We start from the raw sequence: 21,160 nt of genomic DNA, 5'->3' as shown, positions 1-21,160 counted from the left end.
AATAAAGTATGAGTTAAGCATGGACAAAATTAGACATCTAACAGATTATAAGTTTATATTTTCAAATAACATGTATAAAGACGACAACTTTAAACTCATTTTCCAAACGAAATACATCATCCGTATATATAAAAGGGGAAATTATTTTATCCGGATATCATAAATCCGAATCTACGTACCCTATATATAAAGGAACATATTCAAATTCTTTTTCAAAATGATATGCAAAATGACAAGATTTTTGCGAGAATAAACACTAAATAGACAGTTCATGCAAATACTCATACTTTGAAATTCGAAGGTCAACCGTATAGTACGTATCCTTAATACTGGGGTGCCTAACACCTTCCTCAGGGGATCATCAGAACCAATACCTAGAACTCTGGATTACGAAAGATTTTTCATTGTATTTGAATAAACCCTTCACCCCCGGTTCTCCTAATTTCCTAAAAATCATGTGGTGACCCTTTTCAAAAACATAGTCCGAAAGAGCACCAACGAGTTCGTAGTAGCTTTTATGCCTTAACCCGCATAAAAAGCAAACTGTTACAGGAACCACAACCTTAGTTCCTTTACCAATAGTTTACCTTTTGTAACAACAACCCTTAGTCATTCATGAGCAAACTTCAAACCAATTACTATTATATTCCCCTCTCCCTTGAAATATAGACTAATAGTTGAGCATTACACTTAACAAATATATTTCTTCATTGTATTTCCTGTGGGATTCAGCCCCAACCTGGTTGGGTTTTATGTTTGACAGCTACTGCTTACTCCTAATATTGAAGGTTTAATTTCGGCGTATCACTAGGGTACCTATAAATTATTAATATATGTAACTTAAAAATAGTTTACGAAAATAAGTGAGATTCTACGTAAGGGTTCGATTATTCCGAAGGGAAGGTGTTAGGCATCCTTCAGAATCCACAAAATGTGATTCCTGACTAGACCTGATTTAGTTACATGAGGGATGTACAAATAGTGTTTGACCATTAATTACAAAGAATATGAATAAAAGAAGGACTAACATGAATATTTTTATGCAATAAAAATGCGAAGATTTGTACGTATATATAAATAAAAATAGACGTCACAAAATAAATAAAAAATGTGGAAAATGATATGTTTGTGAACAAGTGCGTAAAGGATACACATTAATTACTAAGATTAAAAGAGACCCAATTCTTAAAGAGACAAAAGAATTTTACTTTGTGATTAACGAAGTATGCAGAGAAATGGCTTGTTTAAAATGATTAATAAAAGAATAATTTTGACATATATATATAATTAACAAAAGAATGAAATAAAGGATAAATATTTTAAAACAATTATTGTCCAATGAATAGTAACTTTTGTTTAAAAGAATTCTTTTGATGAATATGAAAGTATTTTTGGAGATGGATGAATGAACATAATGGTTTTGCTTTTGAATGAAAGAACGAGATCAAAGAATGTATATGGTATCTAATTGATCAAGAATTATCTATAACTTAATTAGCTCAAATGTATAACAGGGAATAAATATACAAAGAGTATAACCTACAAATGAAATTTACTACGTCCAATTATATTCAACTTAAAGTGAGTTAACTTATTTAAATAGCTAACATTTTACACCTAATTAACTAACTAATTATGAGATCATATTCTAAAATTTAAATATCGAGGTAAACTATCCTAATTATTTACTAAAGTGTGCTAAGTAATTAAATCAAAACTCTAGCTAAACGTGGTAACTATAAAAATACCACTGATGACAAGTGAATAAATAATATCCACCCGACACCCCCAAAAGTAAAGTTTTTTATTATGTTTTAGGCTTTATACAATTTTAAGAACGTAAAAGTAAGTACAAACAGAGAATCCGAGAAGATCTTTGAGCTTCTTTCAAGCGTATTCTTCGGGAAGTAACTTCGGATACCTGCATAGAACTTAGTAAAAATGTTAGTAGTGGATAAATATTTATCAAAATGAATTATGAAATGATAATAAATATATGTTACAATTAAAAATAAAAATCTGTCATATGTGCAGGGGGGCCTCGAAAATCAACAGAAATTTCTTCATCGGCCAAAAAGTATAGAATGTATTCAATATCCATAAACCAACAAAAAAGTAAAAAAAAAAAAATTAGTTCCTCCCCTTAATATCCCTTTTCAAAAAGTGCATATGTGCAAAGTATTCAGCAAATGAAAAACATGTCAAAAATAAAAACAATAAGTAAACAAAAATACCAAGTATGCAGTAAAAGAGATATGAAAATGTAGAGCAAAACAGTAGAACACCACATTCAAAAGATTTGTGTGTAGTGTCTGTAAGTGTAGAGAAAGAGACGAAAGATTGGAAGCTTCTTTTTTTTTGGTAGGCTATGAGAGATGATGAAAGCTTTTTTTTTTTTTTTTTTTTTTGGAGGTGAATGTGTGAGAGAGAGTTTTTTAAGTGATGGAGATCTTTTCTTTCATTTTTTAGGCAGAGAGACGTGTGAGTTGGGAGATTTTTAGAAAGATAAATGAGAGATTCATGGGTTGAAAAGTGAATGGAGATGGCTAGGTGTGAAGAAAAATGAGGGAGTGGTGAAATAAAAAAGGAAAGAAAAAGAAAAGAGAAGTTGAAAGAGGAAGAAAGAGAATTGATTTGGGAGTAGAAAAAGAAAGATTGTACGGAAAAGGGTCAAAATTACCCCTGAACTTTAGGAAATAGTCCATAAATCTTCGTTATCTTTGGTGCCAATTATACCCTTAACATTATACTATGGGGTCAATTATACCCTTATGTTTAACAGCTACCACGTGGCATCATCCCAGCCCTTCAAAATTATTTTCTCCTCAAATAATTTTTTACCCACTAAAATAACCCAATCCGACCCGATTTTTTTTTTCCAGCTAAGGGGTAATGGGTTGGGTCCGTATCGATTTGGTTTGGAAAAAAAAAAATCGGGTCGGAGTTGGGTTATTTTAGTGGGTAAAAAATTATTTGAAGGAAAATAATTTTGAAGGGGCTGGGATGATATTGATCACGTGGCAAGAATCGTTAGACATAAGGTATAATTGACCCCAATATAACGGTAAGGGTATAATTGGCCCTAAAGTATAACGAAGGGTATGGATGAACTATTTCCCAAAGTTCAGGGGTAATTTTGACCCTTTTCCGAAGATTGAAAAAATGAGGAAGAATTGAGTAAATTTAGGGAATAAGGTGAAAAAGTCAAAAAGAAGAAAACATGTAGGGCTCGCAGAGAAGAAAAAAGAGGAAAAAGAAATCATATGAGCGGTAGATGGGATTTTAATTTTACACTGAACGATAATTCGGTAATTTGCACAAGGTGAATTTTGAAATATCTCTAAATTAATTGTGTTGCGATAAATCCTTCAGGCTTTTCTGTATTAACGAATTGTATTAAAATATAACTAATATACACATAAAAATGCGAGTATTAATATGCAAATTTAAAAAATGTAAATAAAAATGTGATTGATACTTGAAAATGTAATGTGATGTAAAGAAATAAAAATGATTATTTACTGAGATATAATTGCACTGTTGTGCTATATCTATCTGAGATGACTCTGAAAAAGTAATGATTATTGAAATTAATTCAAATGACAATAAATTGAAAAAAATCCTAATCATTGCATAAATAAGGATAAGTATCAATAAATCGTATTAAAATTTGAATAATATGAAAAAGTTGCATTTTGTCTTTGAGACATTAATTTCAAGTAGGATGAGCCAAAATTGGGTGTCAACAATCTCTTTGTTATAAAATAAATAAAATTAGAAGAAGAACATTGTAGAGAAAGAGAGAAGAGAGGAGAATTCTTTATTTCTCTTGAGGGATTGATTTACAATGAAGGAGAGCTTCTATATTTATAGGGAAAAACTGACTTGATCTCAAAGTCACTAGCCCTAATATTTCTCCTAAAGATAGATATCCACAATAATAAATAATATTTATAACACTCCCCCTTAGATGTCTATTTGATAGATAATGTACCTCGTTAAAACCTTACTAGAAAAAACCCAGTGGGAAAAATGCTAGTGAAGGAAAAAGAGTACACATTTTTGATAATATGCCATTTGTTGCCTCATTAAAAACTTTATAAGGAAAACCCCAGTGGGACAAAAACCTTGAAAGGGAAAAAGAGTACAACGCTTATTAACTCCCCCTGATGAGAACTTCAATCCGAAAACTTAAATCTTTACATTTCAATCTTGTGCACCATCTTCTCGAAAGTTGTTGTTGGTAGAGACTTGGCGAATAAATCAGTCATATTATCGCTCGAACAAATCCCTTGCACGTTGATATCACCATTCTTCTGGAATCGTGTGTGAAGAACAATTTTGCTGAATTATGCCTTATTCTTTGGCCTATGTATGCTGCTACATCTTCAGTCTTTGGTTAGAGTTGCATCGGCATATAATATTGTTGAAATCACTCCAAGCGCCTTCATGACTTGCTTTATAAACATATGATATCTTTATATGATTTGAGATCATGTAGAACAACATCGTATGACTGTAATCCCTCATAGTCATAGCAAGAAATATAAATACATCGATTGCATAAAGATATGACACTTAGGACCAAAAATTCTGCAAGTTTCTCATTTCAACTTCTTTTAACAGATAATATACTGCTTTTTGAGAACTCTTCAAGAGTTCCAATAATATTCAAGTCATCAACTTGCACCAACGATATGACAGATTTTGATTTCCACAAAGACGTACGGATAAATAGAGTCATTTGTGCCCTTAGTCAGTGAATATTCATTAAGGTGATAAAATCGCGTTCACCTGGCTTAACTTAATTCATATAAGAATTATGAACAAATTTCTACAACTTGTATATGCTTCAGGCATTTAAAATTCTTCGAAATTTTCATATAATTCGTCAAGTAATTCATATAGGTGTGACAACATCTATTTCTATTTAAATGATGTGACATCTTCGGGTATACGGGACGGAGTTCAATAAGCTTTATGCTTACCAACATGCGTCATTTCACTTGATAATAATTTCTATGTAAGCATGCTTTATAGACATAGAATTTAGATCCTCACAATCTTTTACAATATTGCACTATATTGTACCAAAGACACCGTCGACGATATATTTTATTGAGATCTCATCACTTCTATTACTTTTAGGTACCTAAACGTCTCATGAGGTTTCATGAAGTGTTATGTTGTAGGCTCTTCAAGAGCACATTGCCTCCTTATAACGATCATTGATCATTTGCTCATCTCCCTTTTCAAGGATTATTTCATTTGGAACCGATTGATCTACCATGTTGCATGCATGTTGTATATTTTGTTCTTTAGGGATATTAATATTAGTAGGGGCATTTTGAAGCGAAATATGAAATTAGTTTTGGGTCAGTAAATGTTACATCCCGTATTTTCGTGCGTTAAGTTGCATCATAAGTTAGTCACATAAGCTCAAAGGACATGATTATGTTTGAAGTTATAAGTGTTTACGTTATGTTCAACAAGTGATAAGTAAGTGTCGTGAAGGTTGGAGGTTAAACGAATAGGACAAAAAAAATAAGTTTTGCCAAGTTTGGGATGTTGAACAAGTTATACAGACTGTACGGAGTTTTGGTCATATCCAAGTATGCAAATAAAGAGATCGGTGTATAAAAGTTTTAGGTCTCGAAATAATTTCCGCGGATGAACAGTACACGGTGAACAGGAAGTCGGTGAACAGTACGCGACAGTATACCGAGTTTAACTCACTATTTAAGGGCTAAAACCCCTCATTTTTCAGCCCAAAAAAAAAAAAAAAAAAAAAAGTTCTCCAAACATTTCTCAAATTCTCTAGAAAACTCTCCCAACTTCCGTCCACTAGATTTTAACGCAAATTAAGTGAAATCCCCGAATTTAAGTTTAGACAACACATGGCTGCGATTGTAATATGGAATTGCGGAGGAACTTGGCTTGGATTCAACGTGATAATCGAAAATATTGCAGTTCTAGGGGGTGAAAGGTATGAATCTTTCCTTCTTAGTATTGATTTAAGCTTATCTACGGAGGAAAAGTTACTAAATGAGCATATAAGGAATTTATGGGTCGAGAAATTGGATAAAACATCGTATGGGATGTTTATGGAATATTTTGGTGTTGATAATATTGTTGTTGATGTTGGTATTATTGTTGTTGTTGTTGGTTCTTTGAATTGAGATTTTGGGCTAGGCATATAAACGGGGAGATCTTTCTTTTGAAATTTTGATTCTAGAAAGATTTATTTGGAGGCTTAGGATAAGTATATAACAACGGGCCTAACAATAGTATGAATGGTTTTATATGTAGATTTCAAGACAGGAGGTAGGTTGGAAAGTCGAGAAGCGAGCTTCCAGGTATGTTAAGGCTCGTCCCTTTCTTTCAAAGGCATGATTCCTATGTTTTGATTCCATACAGGACATCCATAATATTTTTACTCCTAGAAATGCCAGAAGTCTATAGTTTCTGAAGAATCTTACGATGACTCCAATCCTAGAGATTTTCAAGCCTAAGGTTCTAGATGATTTCATGACATGACTGAGCGTGCTATATAATATATGGCCTCAGCTTATGTCTGAGTGTGCTATATAACATATGGCCTCAGCTTATGTCTGAGCGTGCTATATAACATATGGCCTCAGCTTATGTCTGAGCGTGCTATATAACATATGGCCTCAGCTTATGTCTGAGCGTGCTATATAACATATGGCCTCAGTTTATGTTATGGATCATTCAAAGTGAGACATGATGGTGGTGATGATTATGGGAGTGATGAAGATCCTTATTATCTAAACGCACCCAGCAAATAAACGAACTCCAAAGACTCTATTCCTAGACAGTGTAGGAGTATTCGTATCTTTGACCTCTTAAGTCCCGAAGGGGCATCCATAGGTTGTGCAATTTCATAATGTTGTCTAATTCCCGAAGGGGACATTCAAAGGGTTTTCTCTTTCCTATGCATTTTACATTTAAACTTTGGAGTCTCGAAGGAGACAAATGAAAAGGGGAAGAAGTTCCCGTTTTATGTTAAAGTTGCTCCGAAGGGGGTCTTTTGATGGTTTTCAAAGATTTTCATGCATTTGCATATTTACATACATGCACGACATCATTTCATGGGGAAGGGAAAAGGGCTAAGGCGTTATATATGCAAACCACCTGATCAGCTGGTATACGATGATTATGATGCCTGAAGGGGCCATTATGCTATTATGCTCGAAGGGGCTGCGAGCAGGGTGAAGGTATGCATTATATATATGTATATATACCTACATATATACATACTCATGCTGCATCAAGAGTTCATATGCGCATGCATGTTTATCAGAGTTGGTTACTGATGCAGTTGAGTGTTACTATTTTATCATCCGAGTCGAGACATCTTGTTTCAGTTCTGCCTTACATACTTGGTACATCATTCGTACTGACGTCCCTTTGCCTGGGGCCGCTGTGTTTCATGCCACGCAGGTGTATACAGATGAGTAGAAGACATTTGGCTATAGGATGTTCCCAGGCTATCAGCTGGATTGGTGAGCTCCATCTCAGTTCGGAGTGTTGCCGAGTCAAAGTACTTATGTTATGGTATTTTGTATATGTTAGAGACTTTGCAGACAGTGTCCTGTGGTATGTTTGTCGAGATGTCGACAGAGTGATGTCAGTTGAGTCATTTGTGTACTTTAAAAGAGTATGTATTTTAGATGATTTCTTTTTGGAAAAGTTTTATGTTCTTAAAAGTTTTTGAAATGACAGGTTTTGATAGAGCGAATGTCTGAGGGTTCGCTCGACTCTGATGAGAGTCGGGTGCCCGTCATGCCCTATCAGAATTGGGGTGTGACAGTAAATGCTTCTAGCATTTAACTTGAATTACTTTTTGAGTGAGGATCATACTAATGATAATTCACAATATATTTCCTAGCTACTTATTCTCTGCCCCTTATGTTAGAAAAACTAACATATATCCCATCTTCTTTGTGGGAATCCATCTTTGTGCATCATGCTAGATTAATTAATCATATACCACACATAAAAAATTAGTAGATGGAAATATCTGGTTCCTAACCCTGAACCAATTGTGAGGGGATAATTTATCATAATTTGTTGGACTGAAGCATAAAAGTGATGTTGTATACAATATATCATATCTCAGACCAGCATATGAAGTTTTGTTCTCATAAGCAATGGTTTAGCTATTTATCGGAGGCATTCAATGCGAAACCAGCTTTGATACAAACCAGCTTTAACAAGATGAATTATCTTGATTACATAATCTGAAAATTGTACTCTCAACTCAATTATTTTGAGCAAGTAACTTTGCATATGTCAAACTGCGGGTTGACATTAAACGCACATGTGACCGTCTTATCGATGCATCTATTTAGGACATCACATAACAGGTGAACGAGCTCATATTCACCTTTTATTTTTACAAAAATTAGGGAATTCAATCCCAACATTAGCTGGTATAATTAACTTATCATGAGAATAAGCAACAGAATTAAATTCTTGAAGAATCTTCTAGTTCTTCAATATATGTCAAATACTCAATCTGCACATCATATTTGAATCGGGATGGCAAAACCGCTCATGCCGATTAATAAAATTATTTATACTAGTAAACTTCAAGTTTACCATGTCATGTGCTATTTGTTTTAGTAAACTTCTGGTTTACTATGGCATGAATTTTTTTTTTTTTTGTACCAATAAACTTCTGATTTACTGTGACATGTGATTTCATCATGCTTATATTTGTGTAGTATAATTTGGAGAATAAAGAGGGTAACCATTCACATACATATTTCTTACCCAATATGGTTTTGAAGATGTTTAATCCTCTAATCATTTATAGCTTCAATATGATAGCCATTTACTTTAGTAAACTTCGAGTTTACTACAACTTGTGTTTTGATCATAACACCTTCGTTTATTACACTCTAGAACGAATGATATAATAATATATAGGCTCTTCGGGAGCTTTTAATTTATTCACCATAATCAGATATTGTTTAGACACTACCGGTATCATGATCTTCTAGATAAATAGTTAGCTCTTCTGGAGTCCTTGATCATTTATTTTGTACTACCAAATATTGCTTAAATACCGCTGGTATTATAAAAGAAATTTTTGTTAAACACTACTGGTGTCAGAGATAAATAATTATTAAATGGACATGTAAAGACAATAGTAGAGTTCCAAATTTGCTATTTCGGGAGCAGATTCTGAGTTTACTACTTCGGGAGTAAATCATAAAATATTTAGAATATTTTTCTCTCAATTATTCTACATCTTCTGGAGGTGAGTCGTGATAACTTCACAACTAATCGCACGTCCGTATTTATAATCTTTACTAAATATCATCACATTCACTTCTGGAAATGGATCTGTATTTTTATTTATAAAAAGTTTTCATTCTTCAGGAATGAAACAGAATCATCTGAGTGTGTCTTAAGCATATCAAATTATAATAGCTTACAACCTCTTTTAAGATATTACTACTTCAGGAGCAAATCAAGACATAAATAAGTGGATTTTTCTCTAACATATCTTCAATTAATCACAAGCCGATAATAATATTATCACTTTTGATAATTAACAAATTTAATTACAATGAAACAAGTAAAATATAATCACTCATGTTGTCATACTACTCTTTCAAATTGTATTTACAAAATTCTAGATATAATCCCACCGGGATTTTTCCTCTTCCTTTCAATTAATAGTTAATCTAATTTTTATAACAATGCGTTGAAACCAATTATGCAGAAACAGTAAATACGATTGTAGTGCCAGCAAAAAGTTCACCCAAAACAGCCGCCCAGTAAACAATTTTCTGTGCTCTATCGTTGTCCGAAAATTGATAGCGTAATTTCATCGACTTAAGGTTACTGATGATTACTTATTTTCATATTTTGTGGATGCAAATCAATTAATAAGTAATCTGTAACCATCACATGCTCACATGCGTATCCGTGTAAATAGAGAAATTATGGTGATTAGATAATATATGAGTGTGACTACTGATTTAAACAAAATTAAAAAGAACTCAAAGTATCCCATGAATCATGTTATTATTTTTGTAAGTGAGAAACTGTTCATACCTGTATGGCTTCTGTATCCGAAAGAAAATGGTCTAACTCACCCTGTTGAAGTAGATATCTAAATTGGTTAGAGACTCGGGCTGATAACGTGTTATAAAATAAATAAAACTAGAAGAAGAACATCGCAGAGAAAGAGGTAAGAGAGGAGAATTCTTTATTTCTCTTGAGGGATTGATTTACAGTGAAGGAGAACTTCTATATTTATAGGGAAAAACTGACTTGATCTTAAAGTCGCTAACCCTAATATTTCTCCTAAAGATAGACATCGACAATAATAAATAATATTTATAACACTCTTACTCAAATTTTAACTCTAGGCCAATAATTATGTGAAGCCGCCCCTGCTACATTGAATAGGCCTCTCCCATTCCTACTATGTACCTAACTATTTTAAAGGGAAAAATAATAATTAAAAGAACTACGCTGGCAGTGATGTGGGACTATTAATTACCAGAGAAGCAAAAAAGTAAGATGTACGCATATATAAAAAAAGTCAACTGAATTTGGTTTAAAGTCTTTAACTCTTCCATTTCCTCCTTAATTAGGGATATATCGTTTATTCTTCCTTAATTCTCTAAGTGGTCGTTTGGTTGCTGGTCGAAATAGTCCCGGGATTATAATCCCGGGACTAATTTATCCCATACAGTGGGATTATTTTATACCATCTAAAAGATGGTATAAAATAATCCCAAAGATAAGTGGGTTAAGAAGGTATAAGGTGGGCTATTCCATAGCTAATTTTTATACATGCAAGGTATAAATTTATTCGGATTATTTTATACCTTATCGTGCAGATATAAAAATTGGCCACGATTCTCTTATACCATGAACCAAACGACCACTAACAGTTGAAGAAATGGTGAGCAAAATTCCATACTTCACCGCTATAACCACCTACTTCAGCTGTGCCATGCTCTTCGCCTTTGGCAAACTTCGTGATACCTTCTCAAAAATCTTCGTTAATTGGTGGCATTCCACTAATCTTCAGGTATATATGCTTGTATTTATTTTTCTATTTCTATCGAACTCTCTCTGTCTCAATTATATGGTACAATTCCAATTTTGAGAGTTCAAGCGTTTAATTTTGACCATAAATTCGAGCATGAAAACTTTGAATTCTTGAAATAAAATTTACATATTTGTAAACTACGCAAAAAGTACTATATGTCACAAAAATCAAGAATTCAAAAAGATGATGTAAAAGATATATGATAAAATTACAGTCAAAGAAAGATTTATTTGAATCTCAAAATCTGAAAGTGCTACATTGGGACAGAAGGAGTATTTCTTTTTCATCTATTTCATGTCATGGCGCCGCTGGTGCTACGCATTCACGTAGCTTGTGTGCCGGGTATTTACTATCTCCCTCCCATCAACATATAGTTTAAGTTACTCTTTCCACAAAAATTTAGACCAATGGGTAGTTTGGAAGGTATTTACCTATTGTATTGTATTGTTAATTTAAAATGTTTGTTTCGATTGTTATTTTAATTTTTATTGTATCATATAGTTAAATTCATCGTCATGTTACAACGAAAAGTCACATTTTATGTCACGACAGATTTAGCGTGGTGTACCTTTTTCTTTTTTCTTTTCTCGATTTGCCTTTGCTTATTATTTAACTAGTTAATTTGTCCAAGCTTCGCGCGGTCGTAAAAAATATAAAAAAGACCAAGTAAGTATTGTAATAAATTTTATAATAAAAATTAATTTGACTAATTAAATAAGCAACATAAACAATACAAATACTATTTGTAAAGTCATAGTCTATAGAGATAGCCTTTGTAGCCCCAAAAAAATATGCATAAGATTTTTCTGGTATCTACAAATTACATTGAATACCACATACAACAACAGTAACAAATTAAATACGCAGTGCAATTCCACAAGTGTGATTTGAGAAGGGTAGGATGTACGCATATCTTAATCCTATCTTTGTAGGGTAGAAAGACTGTTTTCAACAATAATTTAATAACATTTTAATCTGCCGCAAAATTCTTCTGTTTTACAATGCTCAAGATCTTCGTCAACATTCAAGAATGCACCCTCCACATTTGTCACTTCCAACACATATGTCTCTAAGAATAACAATCCTCCTCTCCGCAAATTTTTTAGCATCCTCGGTAGGATATATTGATCACGATCGTATTCCTATCAGCATGGGTAGGACTCCAATTATTTGGGTGCCAATTCTATAAATCTAAAGATGACAAAGACTGACAAAATTAATTACAACATTATTATCTAACATACTAAGTAGGCGTTTGGCCAACCCATGGTTTCAAACCAGCGTTTGGACATACGTTTGGGACCATGGTTTGAAATCATGGTTTCAACTTTTTAAAATATAAAATTTAACCCATAAGTTTATATTTTATAAAAAAAAGACCCATAAGTTGGTAGTTATTTTTAGCAATTACCCCATCAATCATTTACCGATCTCATTAACTTCCACCAACCTTTACTTATATCTACCAACCTTTAATTTATGTGGGAAGATTATACTAAAGAGTAGTTACATTACTATTCATGTTGAATTTTTGTTTTTATTGAACTAAAGTTTGATTAATTGATGTTGCATTTTTTAGAAAGGCCTTCTAGTAGTGTACTAATTTTGTTATAAACTATGATTTGCTCATTTGGTAAGATTATATAAGAATTGAGAATGTTTTGATAGTTTTCACAATTTGTGGGGTTTTTATGTCTATAAGAAAATATACAACTTAAAATGTTCAAATTGTATGTCCAAACATGATTTCAAACGGGGCCTAAGATTATTTGTATCCTATTAACAAATAGAGAATTTTTTTTTTGTCTTGCAAATAATACTTGATCAAATCCTTAAGAGAAAGGTAAATACAAATTCATTACATTATCAGGAATTACAAGAAGCATCAAATTTTCTCTGTTAATACAAAATTAAAGAAACAAACCTCATATATAGCTGAAGAAAGAAGTAGACTCTTATTGGCAGCTAGGAGAAGCAACCTCAGTGTACGTAGTTCGTCTTTTTCATTCCATAGCCTTCAACATAAAGATAGTCCAAATAAATGTAAGCAAAATAAATTTAGCAAGCCACTGATCGATTGCTTTGTTAAAGCTTCTTTTCACTTCAAATATTCATTAATTATACAGTGTACTGACAGTTGTAATTTGTAACTTCCTTTGGCTGCACTCGAGACCCCTAGCATTCTTCAGAAGACGTTGTTGAGGTTGTGTTGGCCAGGACACATGTTGCCTAAGGATGAGGGGAAAAAATAATGGGAATCAGAACTGTGTGAATAAAATATAGGAGCACATCTCATACAAAATACCAACCAAAAACTTCAGTTTTAGTCGGCTTCTCTTCATGATTCCCTGCAAACAATCTACAGGTTTCAAGGATCTAAAATTCCTTGGTTGGTTGCAAACTTTGTTTTGGAATCTTTAAATATACTTACAGTCCTCATCCCCCTATCCCTTCAGATATGCTTTAATAATAGTGTATTATAGTCCAAACCTGATTGTAACACATCTTGGTGTGATCATGCTTTAGTCCTCATCCTCCGATCCCCTCGTGACTCCCTCAAGGATTCCTTATTATCCTCTGCTCCACATCACAATTGATTCAGTCACAGGTTATTAGTCCTTTGATTTGATATCATCATTTTTGGACTCTATTTCATCTGATAAATAGTGGAGTACTAATAACTTTCAGCAGTTACATTTACGAGCAATTTCACTTGAGCAGTTCCAATTATCAATGCATATGACATTTAATTTTGGGAGGGCTAATTGCAATTAGACGGTAATTCATCAATAACCAAAAGTATTAGTCATTTAATAATTTCATTAAAATGATGGAAAAAACCTATAAAATGTCAAAAAAAAAAAAAAAAAAGAAAAGAAAAATGCAAATGCTGACCATAAAGAGGAGTCATATCACTTTGTCTATGCCTAGCTTTATAATATATATAGATATAGATAATGGAATACTATTTTATCCCTTACCTAACTTTTTATAAAATAACTCTACCCCACACCCCAATTTTTCCTTATAATATTGTAGCATCATTTTTAAAATTGATGATGTACGGTATCATGTAATAAAGAAAAATAATACAATCTATCCAAACATTGTATTCATAAAAACTAAAAACATAAAAAAAAAACAAAAAAAACAAAAATAAAAATAAAAAACAATACAATACAATACAATATGATACAATACCATATGATACATTATGAACGATACGTGACAACCATCCAAGATTGTCATGTGGAACCATGCAAGTAAGGTCAACCTCTTCGACAGCTATTTTGCTTGGTGCGTGTGATTTATGATGTATTTTCGAATCTTGAACTTGAAGTTGACTCTTGTTCGATATCTTCTACAGGGATATGCACCCATCAGCGAAGGACATGAACATTTCATTATGCAGTTGTATGCTCGGATTGAGGTAACTTTTGCAACACTTAAGGGGTCATTGGTTTATGGTTAGCAAGTGAATTATTCATATATTTAAGTTAAGATAATTTTTACAATATTTGGTAGTATTTCAGTAGCTATGTATCTAATTCAGCATATCAATTAATTAACTACGGCATTACGTTACCATTTTACGATCCCACATAACTAAAATATGTATTATAAATTATGAGTCAATTATTTTGTATTATTTTTTACATGGTAGAAGATGGAATAATTAATTATATATGAATTAGTAATATATAAATCATTAAATTCTGCATAATTAAATCTTGCATATCTAATCTCTGCATTACCATTCCTTGCATAATTCTAACTATCAACCAAACGACCCCTAAAAGCACCACACTGATGTTTTATACTTTGAATTGTGTAAATCCTCATCAGCTATTTTATGCCCCATATAATGTCATACCGACTCTTGACTAATTTGAAAGAAAATAAGGCCAAATATCATGTAATCTTAGTGATGGTTATACCCACTGTTTTTAAAAGCACCCGTAGAACTTAAATTTAAATAAAAACAAGAGTGGACACTTTCAGCATTCCGCACACACTGATCCAGCAGTAAGTGAACCATGGGGGATAGTACTGCATTGTCCAGAATGTCCCACTATCATGCCATCATTATAATCAAATCAATCTGTACGGAACGTGCCATCGTGCCATAATCATATCAATACGCACTGAATGTCTCATTGTGCCATAACATATTATTCTGCACGGAATATCCCATCATGCCATATTCTCTGATCATAACAGGTAACCGGTACATATGTCATGAAATGAGCATAAATCATGGCAATCATAAGGCATATAAACAGTGCTAGAAATTTATGAATATGCAACTCATGTATCATAAAGTACATGAAACATCTGAGATGGAATCCTAGCATGTGAATAATTGCTAACAATATTTACTAAAGTAGTAAATTAAAGCAAGCTCAGCAAATTATTCAACAGTCAAGAAGCATAGAACAAAACGACTGTTACCCCAACATGCCACTAGATACTCGCATAAACACTCGTCACCTCTTCTACACGTTACCCTCATAGACGTAGTATATTCTAGGCAAAAGTCATAGATAGCCCCCTAAACTTTGCCACATTTTTCTCTGAGGTATCTAAACCGAGAGTTGTACCTATTGGGTATCTAAACTAGTCCAATTCGATCCTATTGGGTACCTCTTTCACAATAATCAGCAAAATTAGGAGAGTGTATTACACTCTCCATGACGTGGCAACTTTGTCAAATGAAAACATGACACGTGGCGGGGGAGGGGGGGGGGGGGGTCCATCATAATAATTAAAAAATAAATTATACAACCCCCCCCCAATTTTCATCTCCCCCCCCCCCCCCGCCCCAACTGCAACCAGCCGCCGCTCCCCCACCACTGGCCGCCGCACCACCACCCCCAACCGCCGTCCTCCCACCTCACCAATAATTTATTCCCCTTTTCTTCTCTTATTTAGATCTATCAATGTCTTTACAAGACCCACCAACCTTTAATGAAAGGTGAGATAAAAAAAAGAGTTATAGTAATGGTGAATTCCCATTTTTTCCGGTGAACAAGATGGTAATGCTACTTTTTAGATCTAAAAAGGGCAAAAAAATGGTGGTAAGAAATAACATCCAATTCATAAATTAATTTTTTATAAATAATTAAAAGAAATGAAGTGTTATAATGAAGAAGAAGAGGAGAAAATAAACATAAAAAAAGGAAGGAAAAAATGGAGCTTCGCCGGAAATGGAGGGGTGGGAAAATAGTTGGATGGAAGAATTGAGGAAGAAGACCGGTCCAGTTGTCTTCCTCCTTTTTTTAAGTTAATTTTTATAAACAAAATATAAAGAAATTAAAAAAAAAAAAAAAAAAAAGAAGAAGAAGAACGAAGAAGACGAAGTGGAGAAGACGAAGTGGGAAGGAGGGGAGATGATCGACGCAAGGGGTAGGGGATCAAAGAGTGGGCCCAATATTTTGTTTTCTTAAATTTAATTAAAGTCAAAGAGGTAAGTTTTTAATCAAAAAAAGAAAAAGAAAATTAACATTTCTGAGTGGGTCACGCGCCCAAGGAAAGTGTAACGACCCATTTGGTCGTTTAGCACTTTTAGGCATAATATTCCTAAAACACCCTTTTCGTGGTCAAATCTTGCTGTCTATAGTCTGCGATAACGGGTGATTCGGTTATTTAATTGACGAGTTTTAGTCCTCATTTGACATGCGAGGACGAATGTTCTAAAGGAGGGGAGAATGTCACACTCCATAATAATCCTTGCTACTTGTATTAAAACAAGAAAGAATGAGTTAAGAAGGTTCAAGGAAAGTTAATCGAGTTAGTAAGAATATCGTTATAAATATGGTTGTCTTAAGTATCTCGAGGTGACACGGTAACCTAAAGGATTTGAAATCGCGTTATGAGTATGTATATGAGGTAATGTGAGTGACCTTTTAAAGTATTTGAGATTATTAGTAATGATATAGAAGATGGACAAAAGATAGGAATATACTTTTTCGATTGGAGTTTCGTCGAAGCTTTGTGAGTTCTACTTATGGTTATTGTGATTCTACGGACCCTTCGAGACATGTATATGAATTGTTATGGATGTAAATGACTGTGTATATGTATGTATAAGAGGTTACATGAGGTTGGAAGAGGATTAGAAGTTAAACGAAATGAATCGGAACAATTTCAGTAAAATCTCGGACCCGATTTTAGCCTATATTGTAGGAGGCATATCTCCTAGTATATGAGGAGTTTTAAGGTGTTTCAAAAGCCTAAAATTAAGTTCATCGAGTCTAGTTTGCAACGCAACAAACAGCTCGTCAAAATGATATCGGGGTAAGGAGATATGGATGATTCAAGTCGGGCTGAGTATTAAGACTATCTCAAGATACAAAGTAGAGACTTTAACTTCCGATTTCGTTTGAAGTCACAATTTATCTACAAATTTTGTTTGGTATAGAAGCATTAATGGAAATTAGGAACTACTTAATTGTGGTGTTAAGTTAAAATTAGTGGCAACAATGAGCCAATATGAGCATTAACATGCCATGTCCAAAAGATGACTCAAAGTCATCTTAAATAAGACTACTATGGGAGACATACAAATATACATTTAAATGTGATTCATCCACTACACTTACATTATATTGTGGACAACCAAATTGAAAGAAAGGAGTATGGAATTCAGCCAAGTGACTGAAAATAAGGCATCCATGTGAGGTATGCATTTGAATATTTAAGCATCTACTACTTTATGAAAGTATACATTGTTTTAGGAGGACATAACATGGTGGAGGGATCATTTCACATTAAATATTGCTCATTCATCTTGGCATAATTACAATGGACAAAGGGTGGTGTATGAATCATTCACCACACATACAATTGTCTTGTAAACAATTGAAAAGAAAGAAGAAAGGAGAAACAAGAAGGTGAGGTTGGCCAAAAGTTGTAGAAAACAAATTAGAAAATTTAAAGTGTAAAGTTAATGGAATGAATCATGCCATAAGTGGAGCATGTGACCAACTTGTAGGCATCAAAGTTGAACCAAATAATGACCAAGAAATCAGCCATCACAATTCATTTCAACTACACAACACAAAGAAAGAAAACTTAAGCCTAGAGAGAGAGAGCATTCGGCCAAGGGGCTGATTTTTGAGCCCTTTGAGTCTTGATCCAAAAATTATTTTTCCAAGGTGTTTCAACCCTTTAGAAGGTCCCTAAAACGTGAAGATAGTCTTTGGAGCAACAAGAACCATTTCCATCTCAAGTCACCAACTCTAGCCAAGTAGAGAAGTCAAGTTGTCAAGGTAAGATCTAACTTTCTTTTCAAGTATTAAGGGTGATGTAGATGTGTGAATATAAGTTGTATGAATGAAATAAGGTGTATTGATGTTGGAACATGATAGTAGTTATGGGGTTATATGTGTTGATGTTGAAGTATGGTTGTAACTTGACGAACATGAATCGCATGCATAAAATCATGAAAGTTGGTGTTGGAATGTTAGTTGGCCGTAGGGACTGTTTTGGTGGAATTAATGGACTGATTTTCTTTAATAAATATGGTTGTTACTATCATAGATCTCATGGTAAAAAGAATGAAAAGAATTGGAAGGTTAAAGGTGAAGTTATGTTAGTATGAAAATGGTTGAATCTATGATTTTATGTGAGAGATGTTGAAGCATGGTGTAGCCGTGTGTGGACTGTTTTGTGAAGAAGTTAGTGAACTGTTTTTACTTGATATTTTGATTGTTATTATCATGAATTTTATGATGGAAAGGAAGGTGTTTAATGGTTGGAGTTGAAACTAAAGTCATTTGTGAGTTGTTTTAAGGATTATAAAAATGACGATATAGCGTAGTTGCGTATGAATTGATGTTGTACTTGTCGTGTGGATAGCTGGTCATAACTTACTAAAATTATATGAAAAGAAGACATGAAATGATGTATAAAAATCGCATGTGGTTGGCTTAGTATGTTCGTAAACGTTTGCAAGAATTCCGAACATCGTTATGTTGTCGGTTAGAGACTGCTTTGGACATGTTGTGGTAGTGGACTGTTTTGGACTTGTGTTTTCATTAAGTTGGAAAGAATAATTATAAGTTAAGAGTATACATCATATTGTATGTTGGATGGGCTGTTATAAGTTGTTACATGCAAACGTTAAGGCTACAAACTAATAAAAGTAACTTGAGAATGTCGAAACCGTATGTGAATCGTTATTGCATGTTATGAATGTGGGTTGTTTAGAATATTGTGTGGGCTGTCCGGATTGGTATTGAACACATAATTATTGATGTTGTATTGGTAGTATGTGGTTGGTTTAGATACAAGAGAAAACGTCGCCTAAACATCTAGAAAGGAGTTACTAACGTTAGAATACGTTTGAATCTCCCTGTAGCTTAACCATAGTTGTTGGCGTCTTAATATAGGTTGAAGTATTATTGGGTAGCGTACACATATTGTGTGACGAATAAGCGCTATAGACCCTGTCCGTTCGGAAGCACTTCAGAAGGAAAAAGCTTTGGCGTGAAAGTTCGTGACACCTGTTCGGCATTGAGGTAGGTTACGGTTTACTTTATGTCTAGACTCCGGTTAGCGAAACGTATGTAAATAGTAGTGATTGACGGGGAAGCATGATAGGCCTTCGGGCATGGTGTGGAGGTAAATTCCATCTAGGTTGGTATTACCAGCTGTTATGTGGGCTTGTCGCCATTATTGTGATACTGTTATGTGGGCTTGTCGCCATTATTGTAATACTGTTATGTGGACTCGTCGCCATTATTACGATATTGTTATGTGAGCTGTCATTGTATTGTGATTTCATGTATTTGATATAATTCTCTCTCTCTTGTTCTCCCTTTGGTCATATGGAAGAGGAAGGTTATTGCGAGAATTGAATATTGAATTGCAATTCCTAGTATGAATCTATGGAACCTATGATTGCGGTGATTATTGAGGTTGATTCCATGCGAGGCATGCATCCCATATTCTATGTGCTATGTGATGTAATTATCACCTAGTTGTATCTTTATCACATACTAGCTCCCTCACCTTATGAAAGGGAAGGGTAATATTGATGATTGAGCCGTGGGCAATAATATGACTTGTACTTGTTTATTGCATATTGGTGATATAATTGAGACCGATATCATGCATGACATGCTTTCATATTACTCTTATGTTGTTATAATGGTGAGGAGAGTGATTGAGAGACTCGAGGTTTTTGCCGGAGATTGAGAGTGACGAGAGAGACTCCGAGGTTTTACGCCGGAGATTGAGAGTGACGAGAGAGACTCGAGGTTTCGCCGGAGATTGTGAGTGTTTGTTGCCCGAGGTTTCTTGCCGGGAACGATGGAGTGTCCGATGCCCGAGGTCTTTGCCGGGATCGTGAGAGTGTGCTCGTGATCCGAGGTTATATTCCGGAGCGAGTGGTACATGGACTTCGCGGGTCCCCCATGGGTCATGACTATGAGGCATTGCCATAGCATGTGTGTACAGGAGTGGAGTGTGAGAGGTGACTACTGCATTGCATAACATTTACATAGCACGACATTGCATTGCATTGCATAGCACTCCATTTGAATGGTCATTCATGTCATTGCATGGCACATTCTCTGATTGATTCTTGATTTGTGAATTACTGAGTTGTTGTTTGTGAGTATTTATTTTAAAGGTTGGATGGAATCGAGGTTTATAGAATTCTCCCTAGGCTTATAATCCGAGATATTGAGATCCCCGTGTGACTATCGTTAATGCAAGACTTTCTCGTGTGCTAGATGTGTATTCGTGTTTGATTACTTATCCGCTTACTTGTTAGTTGCTTCTTGTTTATATGCGTGAACTAACCATTGTCGGCCTATGATACCTACGAGCCTAGTGTTGTGCTCATACTACTCTTGCTACACTCCTTCTGGAGTGTAGAGTTATTTTCCGGTGATGTTCGGAGTCTCACGACCGTTTCGAGGCATTCGTCAAAGACGTTTGGGTGAGCTATTGCAACCCAGAGTCTCTCCTTAGATTTCTGTTGTTCTCTATCCTTAAACGAAGTCGTATCCGATTTGAGTCGTTATCTATTCAAATTGTAAACTTCTTAGA

At 34.1% G+C, this 21,160-nt stretch overlaps 1 protein-coding gene across 2 annotated transcripts in view; it reads left to right on the top strand.

Annotated features, from left to right (window-relative positions):
* The first annotated feature begins 10,939 nt into the window (after positions 1-10,939).
* LOC132050310 (long chain base biosynthesis protein 2a-like) overlaps positions 10,940-21,160 on the top strand; it is a 36,691-nt gene continuing 26,470 nt past the window's right edge. The window contains exons 1-2 of one of the 2 annotated variants that reach the window (XM_059441509.1): positions 10,940-11,080; positions 14,469-14,531. In XM_059441509.1, coding sequence (XP_059297492.1) covers positions 10,949-11,080; positions 14,469-14,531 — 195 coding nt within the window. In that variant the 5' untranslated portion in view covers positions 10,940-10,948. Of the gene's footprint in view, positions 11,081-14,468; positions 14,532-21,160 lie in introns of those variants that run through there. The other variant, XM_059441510.1, reaches the window with a different exon arrangement.

This window comes from Lycium ferocissimum, chromosome 3, assembly GCF_029784015.1.
Source record: "Lycium ferocissimum isolate CSIRO_LF1 chromosome 3, AGI_CSIRO_Lferr_CH_V1, whole genome shotgun sequence".
Classification (NCBI taxonomy): Eukaryota; Viridiplantae; Streptophyta; class Magnoliopsida; order Solanales; family Solanaceae; genus Lycium; species Lycium ferocissimum.
Note: the sequence above shows the minus strand (reverse complement) of the source record. Positions and strands in the feature narration are given on the sequence as shown.